Raw genomic sequence first — 26599 nt, forward strand, 5'->3', positions numbered from 1 at the left:
CACTGGTGATATTTCAATCATATCTTTTAGAAAAACAAACATCCAATCACAGCTATTGGACTTGAAGCAGGAATTAATTGTGGGAAGTCCTATGGCCTGTGTTATGCAGGTCAGGCTAGATGATCACAATGGTCCCTTCTGGCCTTAAGAGGCATGAATCCGCTCCAGACAGAATGACCCCACTTGCTGTCCCTGGGATGGGAAGTCACTCAAACTCCAGCTTGTGCAACAGGCAGCATGCCATGTTTGGAGTAGGGAAGACCTACAAAATCACCACTCCAGAGCTCTATCGTAGCCATTATCTCCCCAGGCAACTCCAGATCTAATTCAGAGTCCATGGCTGGCTAGCAAGGTCTCAGAGCACGGGAATCAGTGCTCGGCTCAGTTTTTGGTCCACGCACCACCTTTAAATCAGCAGGCTCTTCAGTCTTTGGCAGTTGCAGCGTGGAGCCAAGTGTTCTCTACATTAAGAGCAATTTTGTTCTCCACCTCTTGCTGTGCTAGTAACTTGTACTTATGAATCACTGTGTATACTAGCCAGGGCTTCAACTGCTAATGAAAATGTTATACAGCCCACATCCCATCTGGTTTCCTGCAGGAATAGGAAAGGTTCTGAATTAAAGCCATCCACCTGCACTGTGGTTAGGGAACAGGGCTTTGATACATAACAGACCAGTCCTTTCAAAGGCTAATTTGCATCTAGTGATGAGACACGGGCCAGCTACAAAAATTTGTGGGATTTTTTTTGAGGGGGGAGGGGGGAGGAGAGGAGACCCTGAGCTGTGTCTTCCCTGTATGAATTAGTATGTCAGTGGCCATTATCTTTGAGGACTTCAGTTTATCTAAAAAAGGATTTGTATAGGAACATTTATGTCCAAACGACACCAGCTGAAGTCAATAGAAGAATCCAAGGTCTATTTTGGGTAGACTAAGCAGATCAACCACACTTCCATCCAGTAGGGTAAAGGCGAACTCTTCCTTCAGAAGCTCTCCTCCAAAGCTTAGCTCACCTCCTCCCCTATAAAGTATGCAGCCAGCAGTTCAGGACTCCAGTGGGAATTGCCAATGGATATTAACATGGAGTTCTAACACTGGAAATCTGAACTTCACCATCCAGAAAGACCTCAGCTTCAGTTAAAGGCCAGAATGGAGACAAACCACCACAAGAAGTGCACGGATGGTCATTTATAAAACAGATCCAGGCAGCTGCAGAATACCATGCATCTTCCCACTTGTGTATTTCTATTAAGTCCAATGATTAGGCATGCAATGAAAAGAACCTGCTAAAACTGGACTGGTAACCATGTGAAAAGCACAGAGCACCCGACAGGCCCTTTATACTCTATACAAATCAAAACCGACTAGCTAACAGGAAGAAGGGAAACAGCAGCCGCCAAAGTCGTATTCTTGTTTATTAGCTCCTGAGGCCTACATAGATTTAACTTTTCTTGTAAGTAAATGGAGCAGGCATCAGTATCTATAATGAATAAATTTATTGTCTTACAAAAATCATCGTCTAGAAATATGGGTATACAAGAAAACAAGATATTTGCAGTCAGATGCCTGGTGGTCAACAGCCAGTTCAATTAAAAAAATATCCAAATGCACAACAAAACCTTTGTAACAGATGTTAAAGCTTTTAACCCAAAGGAAAAATCATGTTTTCAAGCACATTGCAGAGGGATGAGATTTCATAGTTAACACTGATTCATTATCACTGAATATCAATACCACCACTTTGACTAGAGAGGTACATGATATGAAGCACAGTCAAAAATTAATACAGTAAATCATTGTTATATAGGCAAATTATATATGTAACATTGTCTTAGTACTGTAGTGTCTAAGGCACTTTCTGTAATGTCAGTTTTCAGCTATTTAAACAAAAAGCATGTAGCTACTTGGTGCAACACTGTTCAAAATAAAAACCAAAGAAAGAATTCACATCCACTGGCATGTCAACTCTCAGGCAGGCAATATCCATCTTTTAACCTCTAAACTACAGAGACTCCAAACAAGCCAAAAACATAGTACAGTACAGATGGTCCTGCTGCTTTAGGCTCAACAGCTGGTACGTGAGCCTGCTCTGTGTTACACAAGGCTGGCTTGGGTATTTCTTAAACCTGCATCTCATGGCTGGGAAACTCCCTCATGTCAAGAGGAGCAGCAGCTATTCAGCTCCATGTTCTGAAGACTAATCAGCCAGCAGTTAAGTAAATTCCCATCCTGAGCCTCTGTTCCATGTTTATTTTTTCCATGTTACTGGTGTTCATATTTTATTAGCCTTACTATGTACAGATGCCTTCAGACTGATACAGCAGGTCTGTACAGATGCGAGGTATTGTACAAATTAACGGTGATACTATTAAATTTACCTGTAGTGCACAAGCACTAATTGATGAAGCAGATGCCAAGAACACTTCAAAATGATATGGCAGGTTAAAAATGGATACTATTCATTCAGCCCTAGATTTCCCTCTGAACACTTCCAAGGCCTTTTCACAGTTTACTTGCTGATTGTGTGTTGCTCACAATAATTAGGAGAAAAAGAGGAGATACGGGAGCAGTTTGGTCTTCACAGTGTGCCAACAGACGTATTACAGCTGAGGGCCACGTGAGCACAAAAGAAATGGAAGGGTGTTATCTGTACAACAAAGCATGCATAGTAACAACAACGGGTCTGCCCCAACCAACTACCGCTTGGGAATGAAGTTTCTGAATTGATAAAAAAGTTGTATCCTTCACATGATGCTTTATAAAATGGCTTTTCAAGGAATATCTGGAAAAGAGATGCACTGAACAGAGACAGTTTACTATATATAAAAAAGCAGTTGTACCTATATTGAAGCAGGGTACAGTATGGTGAGGCTACAGAGCCTTAAGACATAGTCGACCTGTGATAAGTAACCTTGTAGCATGCCAATATTACATAAGGCAGATTCACGGCCACAAGGCAGTTTGCTGGTCAGGTAAGTCCTTTGCATTCCACTATGTGTAAAAGGTCTCTGCATGCTAATGGTGTGACACGGCTCTACTCGGTTTGGGCGGGCTGCGTTTCATTGATGTCACTGCCTTTGCTTTCCACATCGTCATCAGAAAGTTCCAGAGAAGCACCTTCAATATGCAGCTGGCGTCTACCAGATCGACTTGAAGGGAAGGTGATCGGGCCACCTCTCCTAGAAAAAAACACACCAAATGATTGCTGAATGCAGGCCTGTCCTCACTGTCTAGCCTGTGGGGTGAACGGGTCACCTGGAAAGCCACCAAGAGGAATAGGGTGGAACCCAGAAGTCCTACCAAGTCATCCATTCTTCTAGTCACTAAATGCCTTGGCATCCTACACTAAGGAGGGTCCTGAAACCTTCACTGGGGCCAGTAGTTATACCCTCCAAAGACATTTTGTAACGAAGGTGTTTATTTCAATGCAGACCACCTTCCCAAATGTCATGTAAGTCAGAAGCAGGGCAAGGAATGGAGTTTAGTACATTTGTGGACATTTAATGGCCCCAGATGCAGGAACATCTAACAGCAGCAGGAAATGGGCTCAGAGCTACAGCACATTAATAGTCAGTGTTTCTCACTACTAGCTGATGTTTGACTTGTGGAGAACAAATGCCGTACAGCCCTGCAACCTGACTGGAGCCAGATGGGATCCAAAGTGTCAGGCTTGGGTCAGGTCAGAAAAGGTTGGCTCTCCTCCCCTGCCCACGGGGTCGGCACCGTGAGGCTGTGCACCTCACACTAGCCGGCCATCACTACCTCATGGCACTGCCGCACACGCACAGCCCATCAGAGGATGGTGGGTGACAGGGCATGCAGCCACCAAAGGATGCAGCGAGGCCGACCCCATGGGCAGGAGGGGGGCAGTGCTGATTTGGGGGGGGCGGGGAGAAGAGAGAAAAGGGGAAGGTTTAAAAATGAGGCCCGAGCAGATCTCCAAGACGCTGTACATTATAAAGAGATCTGAGCTCCATGCACTCCATCATGACAAGCAACTCCTTTTGTCTGCACTGCGGTACTGCCACAGTCTTACAGCTGGCCAGTTCAGCTGCTCTTTGCCTCTCCCAGCTCTGCTCTGTGCCTAGCTCGCTCAGTTCCCCTCCCCCTGTACTTCAGACCACACGTCTTTCTTGGTGTGCCAGAGAACCATTCCCAGAGAGGGCACTGAGCTGGATTCCAGCCAGGACAAGGCAGAAATAAATGGTTGTCTGTCACCTACATCATCAAGGAGCTGAGCCCCCTCCCTGACCCTTACAGCATTTCCACAGAGGTTGGAATCAATCATACTGACTAAAACCAACCCACCTGTCAGAGCCAGAGCCTAGAAGGTTTGGAGCTGACTGAGTACAAGGATCTTCATGAGGATTTACTGATGTTTCCCAGCATAGACCCTGGTACTCTAGATTCCAGTTTGAAGTTCCTGTAACATTACTGGCTCTTCTAACAGACCCTGGCATCACGGAAGCCTCCCACCGTGACAGCAAGTTCCTGTAGCTACTTGAAAGCTTCACTGAGGTTTGTGAAGACCTAGGGGAGATGCTACCTGTGCTCAGAGCTCCTTCCAGGGCCCAGGCCCGCAGATCGGCTCTGCTTACCTCAGCCTGTTTTTCAGAGTGCTGACTTCTCGGCTAAGGCCCTCGTTGGCCTCCGTGGCATCGTCTAATTCACGCTGAAGTTTACGACGGGAGGCATTCACACGTGTCGCTTCCTCTTCAGCTTCCTCCAGCTGGCGTTTGAGCTGCTTCATCCTGGCATTAGCCTTCTCCATCTAGGAGAGAGAGCCAGGCTGTCAGCACAAAGCTCGACTAAGCAGAGAGCTGAGCAGCTGCAGCTAAGTGAAGTTTTGGGGTAAGGCAGAAAGGAAAGAGCTGAATTCTCGTCGATCACGTTCAGCCTCGCTGGGGATTTTGATCGGGACGGGACAGAACGGGTTCAAGTGTCAAAGTGGGACTGTCCTAGCCAGATGTCTCCTGAGTGACTGAAGCTCCTCAAATGCGTCTTGTGGAGCCCAGAGCTTAAGTGACCAGCCTATCATGCTATGCAAATCTCCAACTGAAGAGCTGCAATTCATTCTTGCAGAGACACCAGCTGTGTCCTACCTAGCAATGGGGTCTGCAGGATGTAAAGGAGAGGCATGGAGCCCGCAGGGGGAGATCATCCACACCTGCCAGGTGCACAGTTCCCTCCGCCTCCAGTCCTGGCAGACCCACAGTGCTGTACTGATTGCAGTGTGGGAGCCTAATGGGGTTGCTGATGCCCAGCCCCCCAGCTCAAGCAGGTGGGAGCACCAGGCTACATCATGGCGCCCATGCACAGAGGCTCCACCTGCCAGCAGCTTGCCTGTAGCTGCTGCTGGTGAGGTGTTTGGATGGGAGTTAGGGCTACTGTGAAGGCCCCTCTCAGGTGGCTGGGGAGACCACAGAGAAAACCGCCTCGAGGGATGGAGGAAGGAGAAAGAAGGCCCGCGAGTTCCCAGCAGAAGCAGACAGCATAAAAGCTGTGCAGCTGGAGACAGGAAGCGCGGAACTACCCAGCAGCTCCACCTGGATTTGCAGAGGGCCGCTGTGAGAACTTCGACCTTGGGCTATATTCTCATTGTTATCAGCAAACCTTTGAACAGGGTTTGTTTTATGTCTGGTGTGGGGCTTTTGCAGCAGGAGTTTCCGGGGAGTATTCTATCCTCCAGGCTGATTGTGGGGCAGCAGTTGTATCTGAGGCTCTTCCCAGAGCACGTCTGCAGGAGTTTGGGTTTGGAGCATGGCTGTGCACCTTTGCTTACCTGTTCTTTGTACTGGTCTGCATGCCGACGCTCATCTTCCACCTGCATGAAGACTTCTTTCAGTTTCTTCTCTGTACGACGTACCAGCTTGTTAGCAGCTGCTCTTTCCCTAAGAAAGCAGAGCGTTAACCCCAGGATCAATCAGCCTGGAAATTTTACACATTGGTTCATCTGTAGCAGCGTTCTCTTTCCAGAGCACAACTGTAACGCACGTAGAGTTCGGTGCTAGCATGTCCAGATCTGAGTCACACTCTGGAGCACAAATGGGTTTGATTTCTAAGTACCTTTCTAAAATGCTATCTTGTAATTGTGTTGGTTGTAACTGAAGGATCTAATCTGTCAGCACGGGAGCAGAGTGGGCTTGGCTGTCCCATGCTAAAACCAGGGGTGCTTGTTCACTGTGGTGGGGCTCAGTTGTGGTGCTTTAACAAGGGCATCTGCTAACCATCTGCAGAAGAGAGATGGTTTATGGTCCTCCCCCACACCTAAAGTACAACAGTGGATGGAGGGAAATGGACTGAAGATTTAGAGAGGATGGTCTTATCACAGGGAGAAATTATGGTCCTAAAAGAGAAGGCTGATTTTTTTCCCTAGAGCCAGGATGCCTTGCCCTTGGACAGGACATTAAAAGCCATCCTTACCTCACAAAAATAACCATAATACCAAAAATAATGAGATGTTAATGGACTGCCCATTGCACACACTTCCTAATCCAGGTTGATAGAGGGTTGTGGGGGTGGGTGCTATCAAACTGCCGAGGTCTGTGTCACTGGCTGTGCAAGATACTTATACGGCTGCACTACAATGTGGGATCCACTGTATTACTGCAAACAGCATCATAAGGAGGCCCCACACCCAGCTAGTCTGGGGAAAAAACAGTTCAACGGTTTCCTCTGTACAATTAATTGAGCTTGAAACCCAGATAAGGTGAACACAATGTAAAGCCTCAATCTTTTTATGCTGTTCAGTCCAAGAGTGTCCCTTCAGCAACTGAGTTCTAGCTAAGAAAATCAAGTTGCTGAGGCTGAGATGGGAACATTTAGTACCTATGAGAAGTCCTGCTAGGGCCATGGAAGTTTCAAATAACCAGTGTTGCCTGGATTTACTTGGAACACCAAACAACCATCTCTTCTTACTTTGCTTCCTGCTCAAGCTGTTCCTCTAGCTGCCCAATCTTAGCTTCCAGAGCGGAAATGGTTGTCTTGAATTTAGATTTCACAGATCCCTCCAGCTCCTGCAGCTTGGCTTTCAGTTCTTTGTTCTGTCTCTCCAGCTGCTGGCGTGCGTTTTCACTCTTCTGGGCAGCACTCCGTTCTCCTGCCAGCTCAGAGTTGAGCGTATCAACCTTTGGGATGGCAAGAAGAGCCAGTCATCTGGCAACATTCAAAGCCTTCATTCATCTTTTATATGTACACTTAAGGGAGATAAAAGTGCCCAAAGCAGCATGTGCCAAAGGTACTTCACCTGCAGTGTGGTCTTCCTAAACCGGTCATTGAGGAGTTCCATATTGCTCTGTTCCTCTTCCAGTTCTTCCTCCAGCTGTGCAATACGGGTTTCCAGACGGCGCTTCTCATCCAGCAAAGCTGATCTGGAGGGTGAAAGAAAGCGTTTGGGACGTTACATGGTCCAACCAGGTAATGCAATAATTACCTCCACTTGCTTTTAATAAATCAGCAAACTCTCTCCCGATGCTGCAGTGCCTATGCTAGTCATTCCCTTCAATCAGGAAAACAGTGAACCAAGAGGTCAGTGTCGGGCATGCAAGTGCATTAGTAGAAGACACAGTCATTGCTGCTTATAAACAGCCTTGGACAGGATGACAGTCCGTTTGATGACTCACTTTCCAGAAGCACTGTTTGCAATCTCATCAGCCAGCTCATCCCTCTCTTGCTCAGCATGGCGACGAGCTCTTTCTGAGGCAGCAAGATCCTGCAAGGGGTGACAAGAAGATTCATTTGCTTATTTAATACGCAGACTAAAATAGCACTGGTGATTTCAGAGCTCTGCAAACATTAATTCAGCTCCCCAATACCACTAGGAGACAGTGAAGTGCTAGTATGTGACTTGCACAGTCACACAGTCAGTCAGCAAAAGAGCCAGGAACAGAACGCAGGAAGCCAGGCTCCCTCCCTTGTTCCAACCACTAGCTCACACTCCCAGTCTGTCGCTAATGGCTTCTTCACGACTGCAGTGGATTTACTTCCCTTAATCCTAAATGGAAAATACTGTAGTATTTTAGACTGATCTTTAATTATGTCAATTACTTTCCATCTCTCTTGTTAATACATCGATATCTTGAATCAATTTTATTATTATTCATACTGCATTACTGGTTTCTCTTCATGGAAAAAGTCTTAATTTTTGAAGCTCATGAAAAATAAACACCCCCTAAACAGTCATGTACAAAGCTACAGAAGAGTCTTTGGTTTGCCAGACATTACAATAAGCATACGCAACCATGGCAAAACAAACTAAAAGGCACATGCTTCTCTCTGTGGCCCACAACATGGGGCTTGGCTACACTCGAAACTCCAAAGCGCTCCCGCAGCAGTGCTTTGAAGTGCGAGTGTGGTCGCGGAACCAGCACTGGGAGAGAGCTCTCCCAGCGCTGCAGGTACTCCACCTCCCCGAGGGGATTTAGCTTACAGCGCTGGGAGCCGCACTCCCAGCGCTGGGGCACTGTTTACACTGGCGCTTTACCGTCCTGTAACTTGCTGTGCTCAGGGGGGTGTTTTTTCACACCCCTGAGCGAGAAAGTTGCAGTGCTGTAAAGCACCAGTGTAGCCAAAGCCTTAGTAGTTACACAACCAGTGTCAGGAAAACTTCAAATATATTCTATAATGCTGCATTAGTATATTTTCTGTAACCATGTTATGAGGCATTAAAAGATTCTTGTGCATTTACCGAACTAATTCTCTATTAGTAATACTGAGGTTCTGCATTTCAAGCACCTGCCATCAGAGAAATGTCTGAGCACTTGAAATCAATTCAGCCTCATGTCCCCTCACGGGGTAGGAAAGTCTCTTTGTTATACATGTGGGGAAACAGAGCATGGAAAGATTAAATGACAGCCAAGATCACACAGGCTGCTCACAACAGAGCTGAAAGAGAACCCAGATCTCCTGGTTCCCAGTCCAGTGTTCTAATCACCAGACAGGTGTACAGAACATACACGCCGCTCACAAAGGCAACTAAATCATACCTCTTGGAGCTGGAGTATTTCTGCTTCAAGGCCTTTCAACTTCTTTTCGTTCTCCTTGGACTGAGCAAAGATCTCATCTCTGGATGCACGGGCCTCTTCCAGCTCCCGCTGATAGTCTTTCATCTGAGCCTGGAATTTAACAGATGATGGTTTTTCCTTCTCTTAGGGTAGGTCCATACTTACCGCGCGGGTCGACGCGGTGAGTTCGACTTCTCGGAGTTCGAACTATCGCGTCTAATCAAGACGCGACAGTTCGAACTCCCCACGCGCTCCGGTCGACTCCGGAACTCCACCACTGCGAACGGCGGTGGCGGAGTCGACCTTGGAGCCGCGGAGTTCGACCCCACCGCGTCTGGACGGGTAAGTCAGTCAAACTAAAGTAGTTCGATTTCAGCTACGCTATTTGCGTAGCTGAAGTCGCGTACCTTAGTTCGACACCACCCCACCCCGTAGTGTAGACCAGAATTTAGAGGACAAGTGCAGGAATTTGCTCTAATCTCTTTGGGAGTTCAGCATTTAGTAAATGAGTACACACACACACAGAAAGGACAGTGACCTGTTCTGTAACTGGCGTTCTTTGAGATGGGGGCCTAGTCTTACTTACTGTCTGAGATCACTATTCATGGTAACCCCAAAACACACATTTTTGGTCTCATACTCCGCCACTGGATTCTATCCAACTTCCCATGTTTATTTTTAATAAAGAGAGACAGGGCTACAGAAAAAAAAAACCTGCTTAAACTTGAATGATAAAAATTGGCAGGAATTTTATTGAGATCTCATGCTTTCAAATGGCTTGGGGGGGAAAAAGGTTTGATTTACCTAAATTGACTGAAAAATGTTGTAATAAACATTGTAATAGAAAATGTTCTCAAGTCTGTAGATGCACAAAAAGATCCATTAGTCTGAATGTGTGACATTAAATACACACTTTATGTTCTGAACATTACAGCTACTGATCAGATTTTCCACAAACTTGGCTTGACTGTGGATATCGTTAGACCCCAAAAATCAACTCAAAACTTCTATTTCCTTTAAGAAAAATGGCACTAAGTTGTTTTAAAGTGATGGACGCACGCCAAAATCTGCAAGCCATGGGACCACTTAGTTTATACATACCTAAAAGAATACACAGCAGTATATGTTAGGGTATGGAACCGCACATTTGGCTTGCCCTACTAAAAACTAGTCCAACTTTGATGCGGTCATGTACCTGGTTTTTGGTATGATATAAATAGATGTCAAACTTTACACAGTTGGGGGGTTCTGAAATTAGGAATCTAATCCTTAAACACTCAGGTAAGAAAAGTTGTGTCTCACTGCAAAACCTAAGGTTGCACTTCATGCTTCCTCTGTATACTGGAACCATGCACAAAATGCTCAGAGATTAGGAGTCAATAGCTATATTACAAATAAAAATACATTAAAGAATATTAAGGTTGCGAATCACTCAGAATTACCAGAATTGAGGTTGCCCACCCAGTCTCAGTTCCCTTCCCAGCTCTTCATCTGATCTGTCTTCCCCACAGCCTCCAAGCACCCCTACGCCCACATTCCTTGCCCTGACTAGCTCCCTGTTCTAGTCTTTGTCCAGTGTGTTTCCTCACCAACCCAGCTCTCTGCCCAGCCAGTCCCAGGTCTCCCCTCCGTTCCCACACCCTGGCTCTTTGTCAGAGCCATTTCCCCTTCCCCCTCCAACCACTGGATCCCAGTCTCCCACCCCCCAGCTCCCAGTATCTTCTCCTCCCACCCAGTCTGACAATTGTCCCCTCTGCATTTGGTTCAGGCAGTTTCTTCCTCTACACTGCCTGGGTGCAGCAGTGGGGCACTGAGAGCACAGGAGAGACAGGCTACTTGCTCTCAGTTCCGGTGCCTAGACCCGGACCCAGACCCAGACCAAAGCAGCCGGGAACTGCAATTGCAGAGGAACTCCTGTTTATGTCCCTACTGCCCAAGACTGGAGCATGTTCAGTGTGGACAGAATCTTCAGGGAATTTAAGCTGCAATGCTCCAGCTAGTCTCTACTGAGAATGCGAGACCTGTGATGTTTCAAAGGTTTACCACTTGGCCAAATTTAGGCAGATTTTCACAGGGATGGGAAAGGCACATCCCTGACAAAAAGAGCCATTTCTACCCTCCCTCCTCCAAATTTCAAACCTTGTTCCAAAGCACGAGGGCACTAGAGCTTCTAAAGAAAAGGTCACCAGAATTACTATTTAAAAAACAAAACAAAAAAAACCCACCATGGGCAAAGCTATGTATCTTCTCCTAGTCTCATTTTTGGAAATGCCTGAACAGTTTCAGCCAAAACTTTCCAAAAATGGTTCAGCTTGAGACAGACACCCAGCCTGGAAAATTTCAGGCCAAATAGTTTGACAAAGTGATAAGCAACTCATTATACTGCCCTGTTTTGAGAAGTGCTGGGCAACCTTAATAGGCAGTGTTACCAGCCCCACCTAGCACATTTGAACACACATTCTCAAGTCACTGCTCAGCTATTAATCAGTTATTTTGACCTGGTTGTTTTAGGAGGTCCTTGGGTGGGGAGAAGAGATATTTAACTGAGTCCTTTACACAAAATACTGAAATAAGGCAATTTTAACCATCTCACTGAAACACACTGATGAACTGAAATTACAGACACTGTTGGAATATGCTGCAGGAAGCAGCCATCCAGGGGAAAGAATGAAGCTTGAGAATAGGGAGCTGTTCTCACCCTCAGACTGCAAGGAAACTTGACCAAAAGCAGCACTCTAAAGCAAGAGACACTCCAAATTCATTCATGGATTGGCTTCACACACCTGCAGTTTGCGCAGCTGTTTGATTGCTTCATCTCGAGCCTTATTTGCAGCTTCTATCTGAGCTTCAAGGTCTTTGAGATCCATCTCCATTTTTTTCTTGGAAGCCACAGCAAGAGCCTTCTGTTTGCGCTCATCCTCCAATTCCGTTTCAAGCTCCCGCACCTGTGAAGTGACAGTTTGAGAGGCTCTGTTACCGAAATGGATGAAATGGGAAAACCCAAGGAGATCTCAGAATGAATCTAAAAGGATAAGAACCAAGGAAGGCCTTGACAACACACGAGTGACATGAGAAAAGCTCAGCTCTTGATCATTATCCAGTTGACTGTATTACAAAAGGTAAGTTTGAGGGAGAAAACCCATACACAACTTATGGAAATCTTGACAGCTTGTGATCTCTGCAGAAGTTTTTGCAACGAGAAGCAAAGCAAGATCTCAAAGCAAATGTGACCTCCAGGGAATTTCTGAAGTACTTCTGAAAATTCATATGCTAAACATCCTATGGACTAAAAACAGTTCTACCCATTCAACTGCTTCATGATCAACGTTCTGATCAGTGTTTGTCTACCTTCTTTGTTCCAGTGCAGAAACTAATATTTCAGCTTATTAAACTGCTCTTACACAAAACAATAGAATAACCTGAACATTTTTAATACAGAATTATAATTAAATGGTTACTTCAGGCACATCTATGTCACCAACACATACAGTAAGACATTGTATTCCAACCATAATTATTCAGAGCAAAAATGAAGAGCAATTTAAGTAGTATCAAATATATGAGCAACCAGCCAATAGTAAGCCAAAACAGATTAACAAGTTATGCAACAATGTTAAAATTGAGCCAGAAAACTTGGTTGTTACACAGAGGATAGTGAAAGGAAACACACAAAACTGACTTTGTTGTATACTGAATCGAATTTACTAATTTTGTATTAGAATGTCAAGAGCTCTTTTCTACTGGTGATGCAGCAATTTGCACACTTACAGCAGAATGAGGTAGGGAGCCTAAAAAAAAATTACCTTCTCTGTCCATTGTTTATAACATTCCCATAGAAGCTGGCATTGGGCCAGTGTTTCCAACTCTCACAATTTTATGAAGAGTTTGGGGATATTTGATGCTTTTCTTTAAGATCCAGTTCCTTGAGTCATGTGATTATGGGACTGCTTTAATTTTAAAGAAAAAAAGCAAGTTTCTAGCCCTCACTGTTCTGGAGAAAAGCTTGAGAATGAAATCAAAAGCCTGTTACATTAGAAGACAAATATGAACCTAAAAACTTCTTTAAAAATCTCATTATTTTTAAGCCATCTCAATGTTTTGGAGCCTGACATAATAGTTCAATGCTAGGGGTTGGCAATCCTGTGATCCCTTTTCCAATTTTCATTAAGGGAATAGTTTGTTTTAGTAAGATCACACCAAAAACTGCATTTTTGTAAGTGACTTGTTAGTAGTTTTGGATTTATAAAGACATTTCCAGTCATTTCCATTTTAAAAGGTAGATAAAATGGAGAGAACAGCCAAGTAGAAAGTGTCCCCTTAAGAAATTCAAATCAAACATATTACATTACATGTACTGGAGGTTTTGTGCTAATCTGTCATACAGAATGTGTAAAGATCAGTGCTTAAGAGCTCCATAGGGCAGGAACGTCACACAAACTTTGAGGGACATCCCAACTTTTAGGTAATAAGAAATCAATTAACCATGTTCTTAGTTTGTTTGCTACAGTTGCTCTCAAAAGCGTGTTTAGTAGGGGATACCTGTTTAACCAGCATCCGCTTCTTCTCTTCATTCTGTTCATCTCTGGCCTGTAGGTCTCGCTCAAACTGGGCCTTCATAGCTTGCATGTTCACTTCCAGGCGAAGCTTGGCATCTTCTGTGGCCTGAAGCTCATCTTCCAGTTCTTCTAGCTGGGTCCTCATCTCTTCAACCTGCTGCTCTAAGGTTCGCTTGGACTTTTCCAGTTCATGGACCTAAAACACAAGCATGAAGCAGACACCATCTCTTTGTTATTCTGACAATAGTAATAGTATGACTGCAAAATAGAGGATTATATGAAATCAATAAGATATTGAGTCCTTTGTTAGCACTCATTTAACTCTGGCTGTCCTACATTAAACCAGAATAAAGTAAGAAACTCATTCTTAAATCTGTATTAAGAACAACCCAGACCAGCAGATGAAGATTTAACTGTCTGATAAACAGAAGGAAACTAGCAGCTGCATAGTCAGCGATTCAGAGTATCCCAAAGAAAACAGAGCTAGTAAGGTAACAAGTTTTTAATCTAGCATAAGGATAACAGTCAGTCATTTGATCTGTCTCTCCTACTTACCACGTCTGTGAATGTTGCAGAAATTGGTGAATACCAATTACCTAAAGAATTTAATACTCTGGAAGCTATTTTAAGGTACGGCTCTTAAATATCAGACTTGCAAGTTTTATTATCTAGTATTAGTTTCTTTGTACAAATGGGCTTTACTATTTTATCCCCTTCACACAATGCAGCACACGAGAGGTGGAAAAATACTTACATTTTTGCCCACATCATCTTTGGAGCTCATTAAGTCCTCCATGTCTGCACGCAACTGCTTATTCTGCCTCTCAAATTCTTCTTTAGCCTCCAGGGCTTCTTCCAAAGCTCGCGCCAGAGACAGTGCCTTGGTCTCCTTCTCTCTAGCTTCTGCCTCTGCCCGGTCCCGCTCCTCTGCATAGCGAGCAGAAATGTTCTTTTCTTCCGCCAGCATCTGAAACCGTCAATACAAGTTTCAAATATAAATCTATAAGAAAATCGGTCAGAGGGACACTCACTGAAGTGTCAATGAACAGGTTAATGCTCTCAGGTTACCTGGCACCTTATTATTCTGTCTACAATGTCAATTCTTGGTCAAGGGGCTTTGGCATGAGATAGTCCCTATTTTATCACTCAGAACATAGCAGTCTGAAAATAAAGGGAGCTTCTATCCATGCTCTAGGGACTGGCTCAGAGCCTCAGTTTTATATTCCTCCTTCAGTCTTCATGACTTTACCTGTCTTGGGGGATTCTGATGGATTTTTTGAGAAAGGACAAGTCAAACTCTAGCATGGCTATAAGCTCCTACTTAAGAGACATTTCACTTTTTCACAGACCTATCTGACCAGAATGGAAAGCACCAAGATAGGTGCTTAGCTCACTGAAGCTATTACAAAAGCTGTCCCCTGTGAAAAGCTGACATTGCAACAGCCAACTGAGTCCATACAAAATATTGTGTTTCTATTTAGAGGTCTCCCTTAAAAAGTCTTGGAGTAGTTAACACATGACTAAGGCTTTACACACTACTATTTCTTTGCCCTGGTCTACACAGAATTAGGTCGACGCAAGACAGCTTACAATCAACTTAAGTGTCTACACTTAAAATTTAATTCCCACCAACAAAACTCGCCCACTATACTGACTTAACTCCACCTACACGAGAGGCAAAGTGCCAAGGTTGATGTAGTTAGGTCGACACAGCGTCAGTGTAGACACTGCATTGCTGGCTTTCAGAAGCTGTCCCACAATGCCCCACACTAACAGTTCAATCCATACAAGCGCTCTTGGGGAGGACGCTCACTGCCAAACCAAGGAGTAAAGTGTAGACACACACAAGTGATGTAATAACTGCGGTGACTGTATACTGATGCAACTTAGTTCAACATAATTCTGTAAAGCAGACGTGGCCTTAATGTTGAAGGCAGAAGTGAGAGGACCAGGGTTAGAGTACCTGATCAAACTTCTTCTGTTTTTTCTCCAAGTTGGAGACTATTTGGCGCTGATGATCCAGGTCCACTATCAAGTCATCCAGCTCCTGCTGCAGGCGATTCTTGGTCTTTTCCAGTTTATCATAAGCCATTGCCTTCTCCTCTAGACGTTGGCTCAGAGCCTCCATATCCTTCAGCAATTTCTTCTTATTTTCCTCCAAACCTTCAATAGTTCCCATATCATCATCTACCTTCTTCTTGGCATCAGCCAGCTAAAGTTTTACAGAATACAATAAAGTGGTTTCTTAGAACTTCTTAATGTTCACAGCTATTAACAGGATAGAATAAAAATGCAGTTACACCTCCACAATGCAAAGAAAGTAATGTATATAACACTGGGGGAAACCCACAAGAACAAAAACAGCTATTTCTGATTAAGCAAGGTACAAACAAAATGATGATTCAACAATGTATTAAAAGGTATGAAGCCTTATATGCTATGACAGTTAATTCTGCCCAAACTCACTCAGGTACTGAAATCTTACTGTTATTACAAAATGTTTACACTTCAGTGGAGAAAGATCAGTGAAAAATTATTTGACAACTCAGCCTAATTTTTGTCCCAACTGAGAATGAACTATTGCCTGGCAGAAGTTGTAATACATTTCAATCATCACACTGAATTTGTGGGCCACACTAATATCCTACCGCTTCCAATAGCGTCATACCTGCGATTGCAGGGCGAGCATCTGTTTCTCCAAATTCTTCCTGGCCTCCTCCTCCTCTTCCTGCTGCTCCTGAAGGTTGTTCTTCTCTTCCTCCAGCTGCCTAATCCTACTGCTCAAGTTCAATTTCTGGCGGGTTTCCTCCTGAAGAAGCTCCTGTTGGCATGAAAATAATTAATCTTGAATTTCACCCTTTGCTGATAGTATTTAAATCTGGCCTTAAGCTGAGCTGCCCTCCAATACTGTTTTTAACAAGTCCTTTGTTTTGGGTGGGGGAGGGGTAGTAAGGGGGGGGATGCTTGAAAGAAAATAGTATTTTAAGTCAGCTTTATTTTTCTGAATACTGTTTGATCTGAAGAGATTCAATACCCCTCTAATTTGCTAATATCAGGTCCATCACTCACAGCTCCAAGAAGTTTAATTAAAATCTAGTTTCATGGGCAAAAGGTCATCTTAAATTGGTACGGCTTAATAATACATAGTGGTATGCAGAACTAAGCCATCTTTCAAACAGAAAAAAAAAGTTACACGAGATAAAAGGAGAATTGTTTTAAAATTGCAAGATCTGGTTATGCTGCTTAGCTGGCACTACCCAGCACCTGCTAGAATATCATGACATCTATAACCCACTGCTCTCCTTCTGGGGGGAGGTTTATTGGTGTTGTGCTCTTACACTCCTATACTTCTCTTCCTATTTTAAAAAAACACTTGTCTGAACAGCAAAACTGGCTAAAGACTGGGACCTGAAAGGACAAGAACCATGAGAAGTGAAGAAATCGCTTGGTTGAGCAGGGTGGGAATCAACTCCACTAAGTGATAAAAACACTTACATGCTCCACAGACAGCGTTTAAGACCGTAACAACCTAGTGAAGCCACCTGCCCTCGGACACATCACAACCTTATCTTCACAAGGCCCATGGTGAGGCCAGTAAGTGGCTGCTTTAGAAAAGTTTCCTGATGTCAGATGGCCTTAACGAAGACATGGCCCTATTGGGTCAGACCATCAGTCTCTCTAGTCCTGTATCTGTCAGTGGCAAGTCCCAAGACACTTCAGAGGGAGGTGCAAGGAACTCCACAGTAGAAAATTCTAGAACAGTGTACCCACACAGGCAGGGTCTTCCTAATACCCATTAAATAGTGAAGTCTGAGGACTTACAGCACTGACATTACATGGGGTTAAAAATGTAACTGGGTATGTTCTCACTTATGTAAATGCTCACTTTTAGTTTAAATCCTACTTAAGCTAATCTGCCATAATGTCCCCCTTATCTTGTTAAGTCCTTCCAAATTTCCTCCGTCATCTCTGGTCTTGGCTAACAAATTGTGTCATTGGCAAATTCAGTCACCTCATTTCTGACCTTTTCCAGATCACTCAGTCAAATTCCTTATTAAGGTTTTACTACAATTATAAGTGACCATTTCTGTTTTCTGTCTCAACCTGTTTGTAATCTATGACAACACTTCACATCTTGTCTTCAAGGCCCATGATTTACTTTCCTTGTCAGTTTTTCATGAGGGATTTTTGACAAAAGGTTTTTTGAAAGTTCAAGTTCTAAAGAGGTTTTTCTTAATTGTTTATTTTGGGGAGATGTTCAGAATTCTAGAAGAGCAGCACAATTCTCCATTACAGCAGCCATGCTGTTTTGTCTCTTGAGTTAATGGAATTATGACAATTTTCACCTGCTGAGGATTTGCACCAATAGTATGTCTCTCTGTGGGACAAGAGTAACGGGAGAAAAGACTAGGGAGTCAGGAAAGAAGGCAACAAAATCCTGTGATTTCAGCATGTTTCAAAGTTTTGTTACATTTCACAAATTTAAGTTTCAAAATTGTCAGGGGCTGATTATGCCCCCCCCCATTCACCTCAAAATTTCAAGTCTAACTGCAATCATTTAAATGCTAACATTTTAATGTATATTTTCCCTGTTTTCCTTTATTCAAGGGGAAATTAAATGCACACAAGCTCTTTATTGACAATGGCTGTAAAGAATGTACATAACCTCTCATGGTTTATTTGTATATTAACCCAAAACAAACACTAGGGCTAGGTAATTTTAAGATCTCAAGTTATTGGGGTGGGGTGGGGGGAGGAGGAGAAGGAGGAGAAAGACACTCTCCTTTATGCCTTACAGGTGTCCAAGGGCCTGGTTTACATGAACATTTTATGTACTGGCTTAGTAAAGCTTATGGACTCATCCTTGGTAGAACATAAACACTAAGTGAACCTTACTGAGAGGGCAAAATCTAGTAAGTAGCAACTCTAGTCTGCCATGAAAAGTTTTTTTTCCACAGATTCAAAGGCCAGAAGGGATCTCTGATCATCTAGTCTGAGCACCTGCATAACACAGGCCATTAGACTTCCCAAAAAATAATTCCTTTTGAACTGGAGCTCCCAATGTAGATGAACAGTCAGCAAAATAGTACATATTTCAGTGCACAGTGGCTCATCTGAGCCAGTGCAGGGATTATTTGCGTAGACCAGGGGTCAGCAACCTTTCAGAAGTGGTGTGCCAAATCTTCATTTATTCATGCTGATTTAAGGCTTCGCGTGCCAGTAATACATTTTAACGTTTTTAGAAGGTCTCTTTCTATAAGTCTATAATATATAACTAAACTACAGTTGTATGTAAAGTAAGTTAGGCTTTTAAAATGTTTAAGAAGCTTCATTTAAAATTAAATTAAAAAGCAGAGCTCCCTGGACTGATGGCCAGGACCCGGGAAGTGTGAATGCCACTGAAAATCAGCTCGTGTGCCGCCTTCAGCACCCGTGCCATAGGTTGCCTACCCCTGGCATAGACCAAGGATTTCTGGCCCACAGGGAAAGTTATTGATGGGAGGGAAACGAAGGGAGTGTGATATCAGTGCCATACCCAATTCAAAAAGCTAAGCAAATGTGGATACTTAGATTCCTCACAAAGCCTTCTAGAGTGGGCTCTGAGTGGTGCTAGAAGAGGAGACAGACCCTGAATTTTCAGTTGGACAGCTGAACGTTTCTACTGATGAACACAAGTTCAGTGTTAAAAACCGGGTTCTTACTACAACTGAAAGCACACCTGTGTATCTTGAAGCTGAGACTCCAGACCTGCCGCATCTTTGGCAACCTTTATGCCCTTCTTCTCTGCTTCCTCCAGGAGGCTTGAGACATTGTCCAGCTCATTCTGCAAAGCAAGCAATCTAAAGGTAACACCAAGCAGCTGGCCTGCTGTAGCAGCTTTACCCTGCTGAGAGCTGTGCGGGCAAAAGACATCACCACTCAAAATATACCAAGCATGAAAGCTAAAGCAATGAGAGCTCCAGGTACAAAGATGCCCCCAGGTAATAATTTTAACCAAGTTTTACATTTTTAAGTTGAATGTCAATTATGACTTTAAACAACAAATCTCTTAAATGCAAGCTTACATCCCACTGCTGTTGAGAGAACAATCCCATAACCACTTTTGTATTCACATTTTACCTTTGGTAATATTGCGATTAGTATTTTAAATGGTATTACAGGGCTGCCTTATGGGATCTACCACTGTCCATGGATTCCTAAGTGACAGCAGGGTCCAGAGGCTGCAACCTTTCCAGGCAGATTCCTGGAAACTGTCAACACTTGTTATTTCCAGGATGTGCTATCATAATGCACCATACTTGGGGCTACTCAAGGACTACTTGGGAGTTTCAGATAGTATGAAATGGAGCCACTCACCTTTGAGAAAGTTTAGGTTGTTTTACCTAAATAAAAGACCCTGCATTGTACTGGTTCTGAAACAGTTACAAATGCAATTCAGGGCACTAGCTTTTGTATACAGAGCTGTAAATTGCTTGGAAATCTCTCTCAAAAATCATCTCTTTCCTTTGCCCTATTTGATAGCTGTGATGAGCCAGACTTGAAAACCTGGTAGCTGCGTACTCTCACTTCTGCTTTGGACTTCACTCTTTAGCTGTTCAGTAAAGACCAAGGCTGGGGCCTTTAAGATACAGCGCAAAACAACTGTTTGATGGAGCTTTTTGCAAATTTAAATTAACAGCTTAATCTAGGTTTACAATCACTGTGCAAGAGATGGCAAGTGTGAGATTTATTGGCCAACTGCTAATGATATTGTTAATTTTGTAACCAACCCCAGATAGCAACAATATGAATAAAAAAAAAGTTCAGATCTGTAATTAACTGAATAAAGATAAAGTTTTATATTGGTAAAATGTTCCATATTTTTAATATTTAGGAAGTGCCTAACAATTTTAAAAACTGTCTTGGGCTGTTTGCCCGATTTTTTACATAAACTTCTCTTGTACTCTGCAGAAAAGCTTTACATATTTTTCATCTATTTCCATTTTACAGCAGTCAATGGAGGATTTTATTAGGAGAAATTCCAAGTCTGGACTTAAAAAAAAAAAAACAGTTTCAAAGTTTTGTAGACTACACTGACTAAGCAGAATCATTTCAAGAGTCTATTTGTAGATTCAGGTTTCACACTGACCGTATACCATACACATGTATCTTAATCATTGCAAGGTTTGTTTTTGCAGAGTCCTTTGATTTTAGCAGGTGATGCAAGACTAAAATGCAATGGAGTGTTTTGAAAATTTATCTGTGTTTTCCAATTAAGAGGTTGGGATTTTGTGGTTGTAAGATCATGCCAGAGAAGAGACCAATTTCAATCTTACCTGCAGTTTGTTAGCCTTTTCTGCCAGCTCTGCCCTAATCCTCTCTCCTTCTGACACTTTGGCATGTAGTTCCTGTACCTGAGCATCTAGCTTCTTCCTCTTGTGCTCAGACTCTGCTTTGACCTGCTGCAATACCTTCACCTCACAGGCTAGCTCCTTGTTGTCAGTCTCTAGGCCTTGTTTGTTCTTTTCAAGATTTGCTTTGAACTAGGAAAGCACAAAATAAAAGTGCGTCACTAAATATAGCACTTCACATTATTCTCCGTCAGGCACTTTCCTACAAAATATTTGACCTCAAAAAACATTTTTAAACTCAAGTGGCAACTGAGCCCAATGCAAGTGTTAGCCATACACAGAGAAATAGCATTTTCACGCATCAGCACAGGACGCTTGGGTAAGACTGCAGGTATTTTCCCATCCTTGATATTTGCTTATCCAAAAAGAGTTTTAAATTAACAAAGTATATTAAGCATTAAAGTTGTTCACGTGGATAAACTACATTTCCACCAGCATTACTTAATGCTGTAGTTCCCACTTGCAAGAATTTTGCCTTTCCAAAGAGAAACTGCTGCAGTATTCCCTATGTTTAACATAGAAAAAAAATAGTAATGTTAATTATTTGCAAAGGAATTAGTGACGACTGTAGTTAAACAGACTTCAGCATACTACACTTGGCAGCATTTGGAACAATTTCACTTTTGAACAAGATACTGTAGCTGCTACTAGAAGACATTGTTATGCAAATGTAATTAACAAGAGTGAGTCCTCATCCTGGCTGCTAGGGTAACAGCTATCATAAAAATGGTCACAGTTCAAGGCAACTGCACCTGTATTCCCTGTGTATGGCCCAGCAACAGCACCCAGTCCAGACTTCTGGCTCCCAGTTGTTACCTCTCTTGGGTGGAAACCTAAATCTCTCCCCCTTCTGACCAGGAGCTTTCCAGGCTGAACAGTTCCCTGACTATCCTGTGATGTTCCTAGCAAAAACAGACTGCTTAAGCAGGCCTGCATAGCTTCTCTTCTCTGTGTAATTGCCACTTAAGTTACCACACAGCTCTTTCTAAGCAAACTCATTTATTCTTAATGTAAAAGCTTTAGAGAAAACATACTACTAAACCAATAAAAGAACCTACATGCATGATAATAAGATTACCAGAGATCATCCCCAGCAACGGTTCTGGCTGCGTTTTGTTGTCCATCAAACCCCATTCAGGGTTTTTCCTGTGGTCACAAGTTCAACACAGCTTCAGCTAAGAACCAGCCCACTCACGGCTCCTTTAACCCATTTGAGTATTTGACACCACCATAAATAGGTAATCAGTCAGACAATGCTCAAGACTGCTTCAAAAGGATGGATGCAGAAGTAGGTCAGAAAACCCCCTTATTTCTTTGTCTAGCCCATTGTTTCAAACTGTCATTTGAAGCATAATAGTGTCCTAAGGTTTATATTAGCCATGCCTTCCCCTTAAAGAAGTTACATAAAATCCCATATCGAATACTTGAATTAATACAATGAACTCATAACATACTTACCTAATTCAATAATATTAAATTAGGATATTGCAGAATATTGTTATAAAAGTCAACACACCACTGCACAATTTGGCAGCGTGTATTAAAAAGATGCCTGGGACTAGAACAAAAGGGGCATTATGAGTCACAACTCAAGTACATTGTCAGAACTGAATGTGGAAGCATTTACAGTACCTTGATTTAGCCAACATGAATTTTTTTGTATAAGCCCCAAATTATCACCACTTTCTCTGGAAACATTCTGCAATCTACATATTCTGAGAAGTGCTTCTCATCAAATGAGCTTGCAGACTGCTGTACCAAGTAAGCAGCTAATAATACCTGGTACAATACTTTGTCTCTAGATGCATCACTTCAAAGTCTGTCAGGGAGATGGATCCTGGGAGTGTTGAATAGTAACAGGTTGGTATTTGAGCTAGAATTCTAGCTTCTTGGTCATTCTGTAGCAGATATATACGATCAGCAAAGATCTATTAGCTCCATGAGCAAGTATGAGATAAAGGGACAAGACTGGCAGTGTTATTTGACAGAAGTGTATACAATTCCAAAGCAAGAAAATTTCAGCTATCACATGAAGTAGCTTACAATTCCCACTCACCCTTTTGGCCTGTTCAAGTTGTTCAGAGAGCTCCTCCAGTGCAGTAGCATGTCTTTGTCTGATTTCCTGTATTTGAGCTTCATGGTTCTTGGTTTCTTCTTCAATAGCTTTCTTCAATTCAGCCACTTCCTGCTCACGCTTTGTCCTGGAGAAAGCACCATAATACAGTAGAACCTCAGAGTTACGAACATCTCAGGAATGGTGGTTGTTCGTAATTCTGACAAAATGTTATGGTTGTTCTTTCAAAAGTCTACAACTGAACATAGACTTAAAACAGCTTTGAAACTTTACTATGCAGAAGAAAAATGCTGCTTTCCTTTTTTTTTTACCCCGTCTCTGCTGCTGCCTGATTGCGTACTTTCAGTTCAAATGAGGTGTGTAGTTGACTGGTCAGTTTGCAACTCTGGTGTTCAACTGTAGATTATTAAAGCTCAACATTTTACAGTCTAGTTTATTCCTCATTTAAGCAAATTTTCTTTTTGAACTTTTGTCTCTTGCTGTCTACCTGAAGTGTTACAGTGATTTCAACAGCAGCAAAATACAGCAGTTTTCATAATCCACATCTGGGATGGGGGAGAGGGGTGAGGGGAGAGCAAGGGAGGGCAGAGGGAGATGAAGAATGGTTTCACAATTAATGATCTAGAGTTGGCAGACCTGGATTTTATTCCCAGCTCTACCACGCTCACTGTAGGACCTCGGCAAGTCACTTCACCTCTCAGTTTCCCCATCTGTATTTTTTTGCAATTAATATTTTCCTTCCTCAAAAGGTACTGAGGTGTAATTCATTAGTTTTGGTAAAATACTTTGCAATTGTCAGCTGGAAAGAGCTATATGGGGAAATTATTAAAGCCAAAAACCTTTACTGAAATTAGTTTCAAGCTAAGGCTACATGAAACATCTTTATGAAATAACTTTTTTCTCTTTAAATTAAACTTGGACTTTAAACTATCTTTTTAAATGTGCTGGTCACCCCACCTCAATTCTTGCTGTGCTGCAGTGGTATCCAAGGTGTCTTCCAGCTCAGTCTTCAGTGCCTCCAGCTCCTCACTTAGGTCTCTCTTCTGCTTTTCCGCCTTGTTGCGTGACGCCTTCTCAGATTCAAGGTCCTCCTGGAGTTCTGCAATCTGAGCTTGCAACTCTCGTATTAGTTTCAGTGCATTGTTTTTCTGAACTGCTTCTTCATCACCTCTGTTAAATGTGGACACAGGATAAGGAATGGGCAAGAATAAGATCTGATATTAAAGATGGAATAAGACTTATTCACTACCAGTTCTCATAATGGAATCTGAGTTACTGGAACAGAAACAGATTTTACTTAAAACATCATCAAAATGCACCTTTAAACAAACATGTACATTTTTAGTGTATTGAAACTAGTACCTCAGTTATTAAGAGACACTTAGGGATGTTGGGCATTAAAGTTGTCTTACTTCCAGTCTTCCAATTCTCTAACACCTGTATTAAATTCTCCCCAAAATTCATATCTCATCCGTATACTAAGACTTCTAAATCATGAGTCATGAAAACTGACATGTCTTTTGCAGTTGTGTCTCTATTGCATGTTATATTTTTTTAATAGTGTGACTAAGTTGTGGAGGTAAGAAACCTAAGTATAGCAGCAAGATTATTTTAAAATAGTGACCAGAGTGGGGAGAGCCAGCACAGAGCTGATTTTAAAGGCCCAACAGCCAGGAAGGTGAAAGAGCAGTTCCATTACCAGCTCTTCTGGCACATTTAATATCACAGGCAACTGAATGGAAAATTGGCAGAGTTGCCCAAGAAGATCAATTGTTTTAAAAACAGATGGTTTGGTGTAAAACAATCAGTTAAAAATAAAGTAACCGTAGTACATTTTGGTGCTGCCAAACCCATATCAATAACCAGAAATTAAGTTTAAAATGTAGTCAGCCACCCCCAAACCAAGGTTTAACAACATAGCTCACACACACACACTCTCAGCCCAATTTCTTACTGTGCAGAATTTTATGTGGTTGGTGTCAGAGAAAATGCAAATTCTTGAATATTTCTTGAGGAATGGCAAAGCCACTGACTGACTTATGATTAAGTGGTCTTGCTCTCTTGATGCTGAATTGTAATATGCCAACTGCAGTCCTTTTAAAGTGAAGTGGGTTGGTAAGTTAAAGGCTCTTTTGCAGAGTAATCCTAGCATACAAACGCAAAAACCTCTTTCTTTTTACTACAAACTGCAAAAAGGAACATACTGATAAGGCCATATTCTCATTTATGCCAAAGCTCCTTTAACCTACTCTGGCAGTCTAATCTTGAAAATGGATTACAGATAAATCTGAAATGAAAATCCCATTGATTTTATCTAACCACAAATCACCAGTCTCTTACCTGGCAAGAGCAGCCTGCAGCTCCTCTTCTTTCTTGGCTAGTTGGATCTTTAGCTCTTCAATCTGGGCTTGCAGCTCAGCTATTTGGTCCTGAAGGTCTGTTGTTTCTCCGTCAAGTTTTCTTTTAGCTTTTTCCAGTTCTTGACGGGTCTTCTCTTCCTTTTTCAAACGCTCTTTAGAAGGATGAGAAGATACAACTCTTTCAGTACATTGTATAAAAAGGATGGCAAAAAGCCTGCAGATAGCAATTTTATTGGTTGTGGACAACTGAATGATAAACTACTCATTCTTTTAATATCAGTAAGGGGATCGTTTTAATCCTCTTTTCCTGAAAGTCTGCTTTGCATAACTAGGTCAAGACAGCAGAGCACCCGGGTTTCTCCCTTTTCTCTGGAACAATCAGATGGAAGGATTTTAGTGCCTCTCCATTTCCAGTTTCATTCCTTCTTGGTTAGCAGCATCTGTCAAGCTTTCAGGCAAGTACGATTAAAATTTGTCCTTTTGCAATATCTACGACAGATTGTCTGGTCTCTAACGGCAGTACTCCGGGAAACACTTTAAGGGACAAAAGAGGACATGTACCCAAGGGCCCTAGTAATCAGTCACCTGTTGGGGGTGGGGAGGAGAGAAAGATTTTCTCCCTTTTTTTGTATTTCCAGAGAAAGCTCCCTGACAGAAGTACTACTCCAAGGACAGAAGCCAAAGCCTGCGTGTTTAGCCTACATTTACTTAAGTGAATGTATGGAGAGTGCTACATACACAGGGCTTATCCACTGTTGATGCTTCTTCCCTCTCTACCGACAATATGGGGATTGCGGTGGGTTTTGATTATAGCTAGTCAAGAGATCTCTACTGTTCTGTATGCTTCCTGAATGCAAATTTTGATCCATTTTCCAATAGCATATCCAGATGTTTTAAGGTCCTTTGAACACAATGAATAGGGTGTTCATCCCAAGTGGCTCTGTTCTGGACAGGTAGTATTTCAAAGCCCTTCTGAAGTCTAACTTATCCCACAGCATTTCTTTCCTAGCCTGCAGTTGGAGGACAGAAGAGAAGGGCAATGATTGAAATGGAAGGGCAAAAGGACTTAGTTTCTTTCTCAAAGTCATAACAAAAGGACAACCTTCCCCTGATGGAAAACCAGGAACTGGATCAGATGCAAGAAGACTGCAATTTCCCCAGCCCTGCTGGAAAAAGTGGTGATCAACAAAATGCATCTAAGATCCAGGAAATGAAGGTC

At 42.6% G+C, this 26599-nt stretch overlaps 1 protein-coding gene across 3 annotated transcripts in view; it reads right to left on the reverse strand.

Annotated features, from left to right (window-relative positions):
* Positions 1-1474: 1474 nt before the first annotated feature.
* Positions 1475-26599, reverse strand: part of MYH10 (myosin heavy chain 10) — a 142241-nt gene continuing 117116 nt past the window's right edge. For all 3 annotated transcript variants that reach the window (XM_044981950.1, XM_044981949.1, XM_044981948.1), the window contains 17 exons: positions 25361-25532; positions 23978-24190; positions 23003-23147; positions 20872-21078; positions 19275-19379; positions 16224-16376; positions 15519-15767; positions 14310-14522; positions 13539-13751; positions 11783-11944; positions 8982-9110; positions 7620-7708; positions 7244-7367; positions 6916-7124; positions 5780-5888; positions 4596-4768; positions 1475-3176 (listed from right to left, as the gene is read on the reverse strand). In XM_044981950.1, the coding sequence (XP_044837885.1) occupies positions 3032-3176; positions 4596-4768; positions 5780-5888; positions 6916-7124; positions 7244-7367; positions 7620-7708; positions 8982-9110; positions 11783-11944; positions 13539-13751; positions 14310-14522; positions 15519-15767; positions 16224-16376; positions 19275-19379; positions 20872-21078; positions 23003-23147; positions 23978-24190; positions 25361-25532 (2810 nt within the window). In that variant the 3' untranslated portion in view covers positions 1475-3031. The remainder of the gene's footprint in view (positions 3177-4595; positions 4769-5779; positions 5889-6915; positions 7125-7243; positions 7368-7619; positions 7709-8981; positions 9111-11782; positions 11945-13538; positions 13752-14309; positions 14523-15518; positions 15768-16223; positions 16377-19274; positions 19380-20871; positions 21079-23002; positions 23148-23977; positions 24191-25360; positions 25533-26599) is intronic.

Source organism: Mauremys mutica, chromosome 12, assembly GCF_020497125.1.
Source record: "Mauremys mutica isolate MM-2020 ecotype Southern chromosome 12, ASM2049712v1, whole genome shotgun sequence".
Classification (NCBI taxonomy): domain Eukaryota; kingdom Metazoa; phylum Chordata; order Testudines; family Geoemydidae; genus Mauremys; species Mauremys mutica.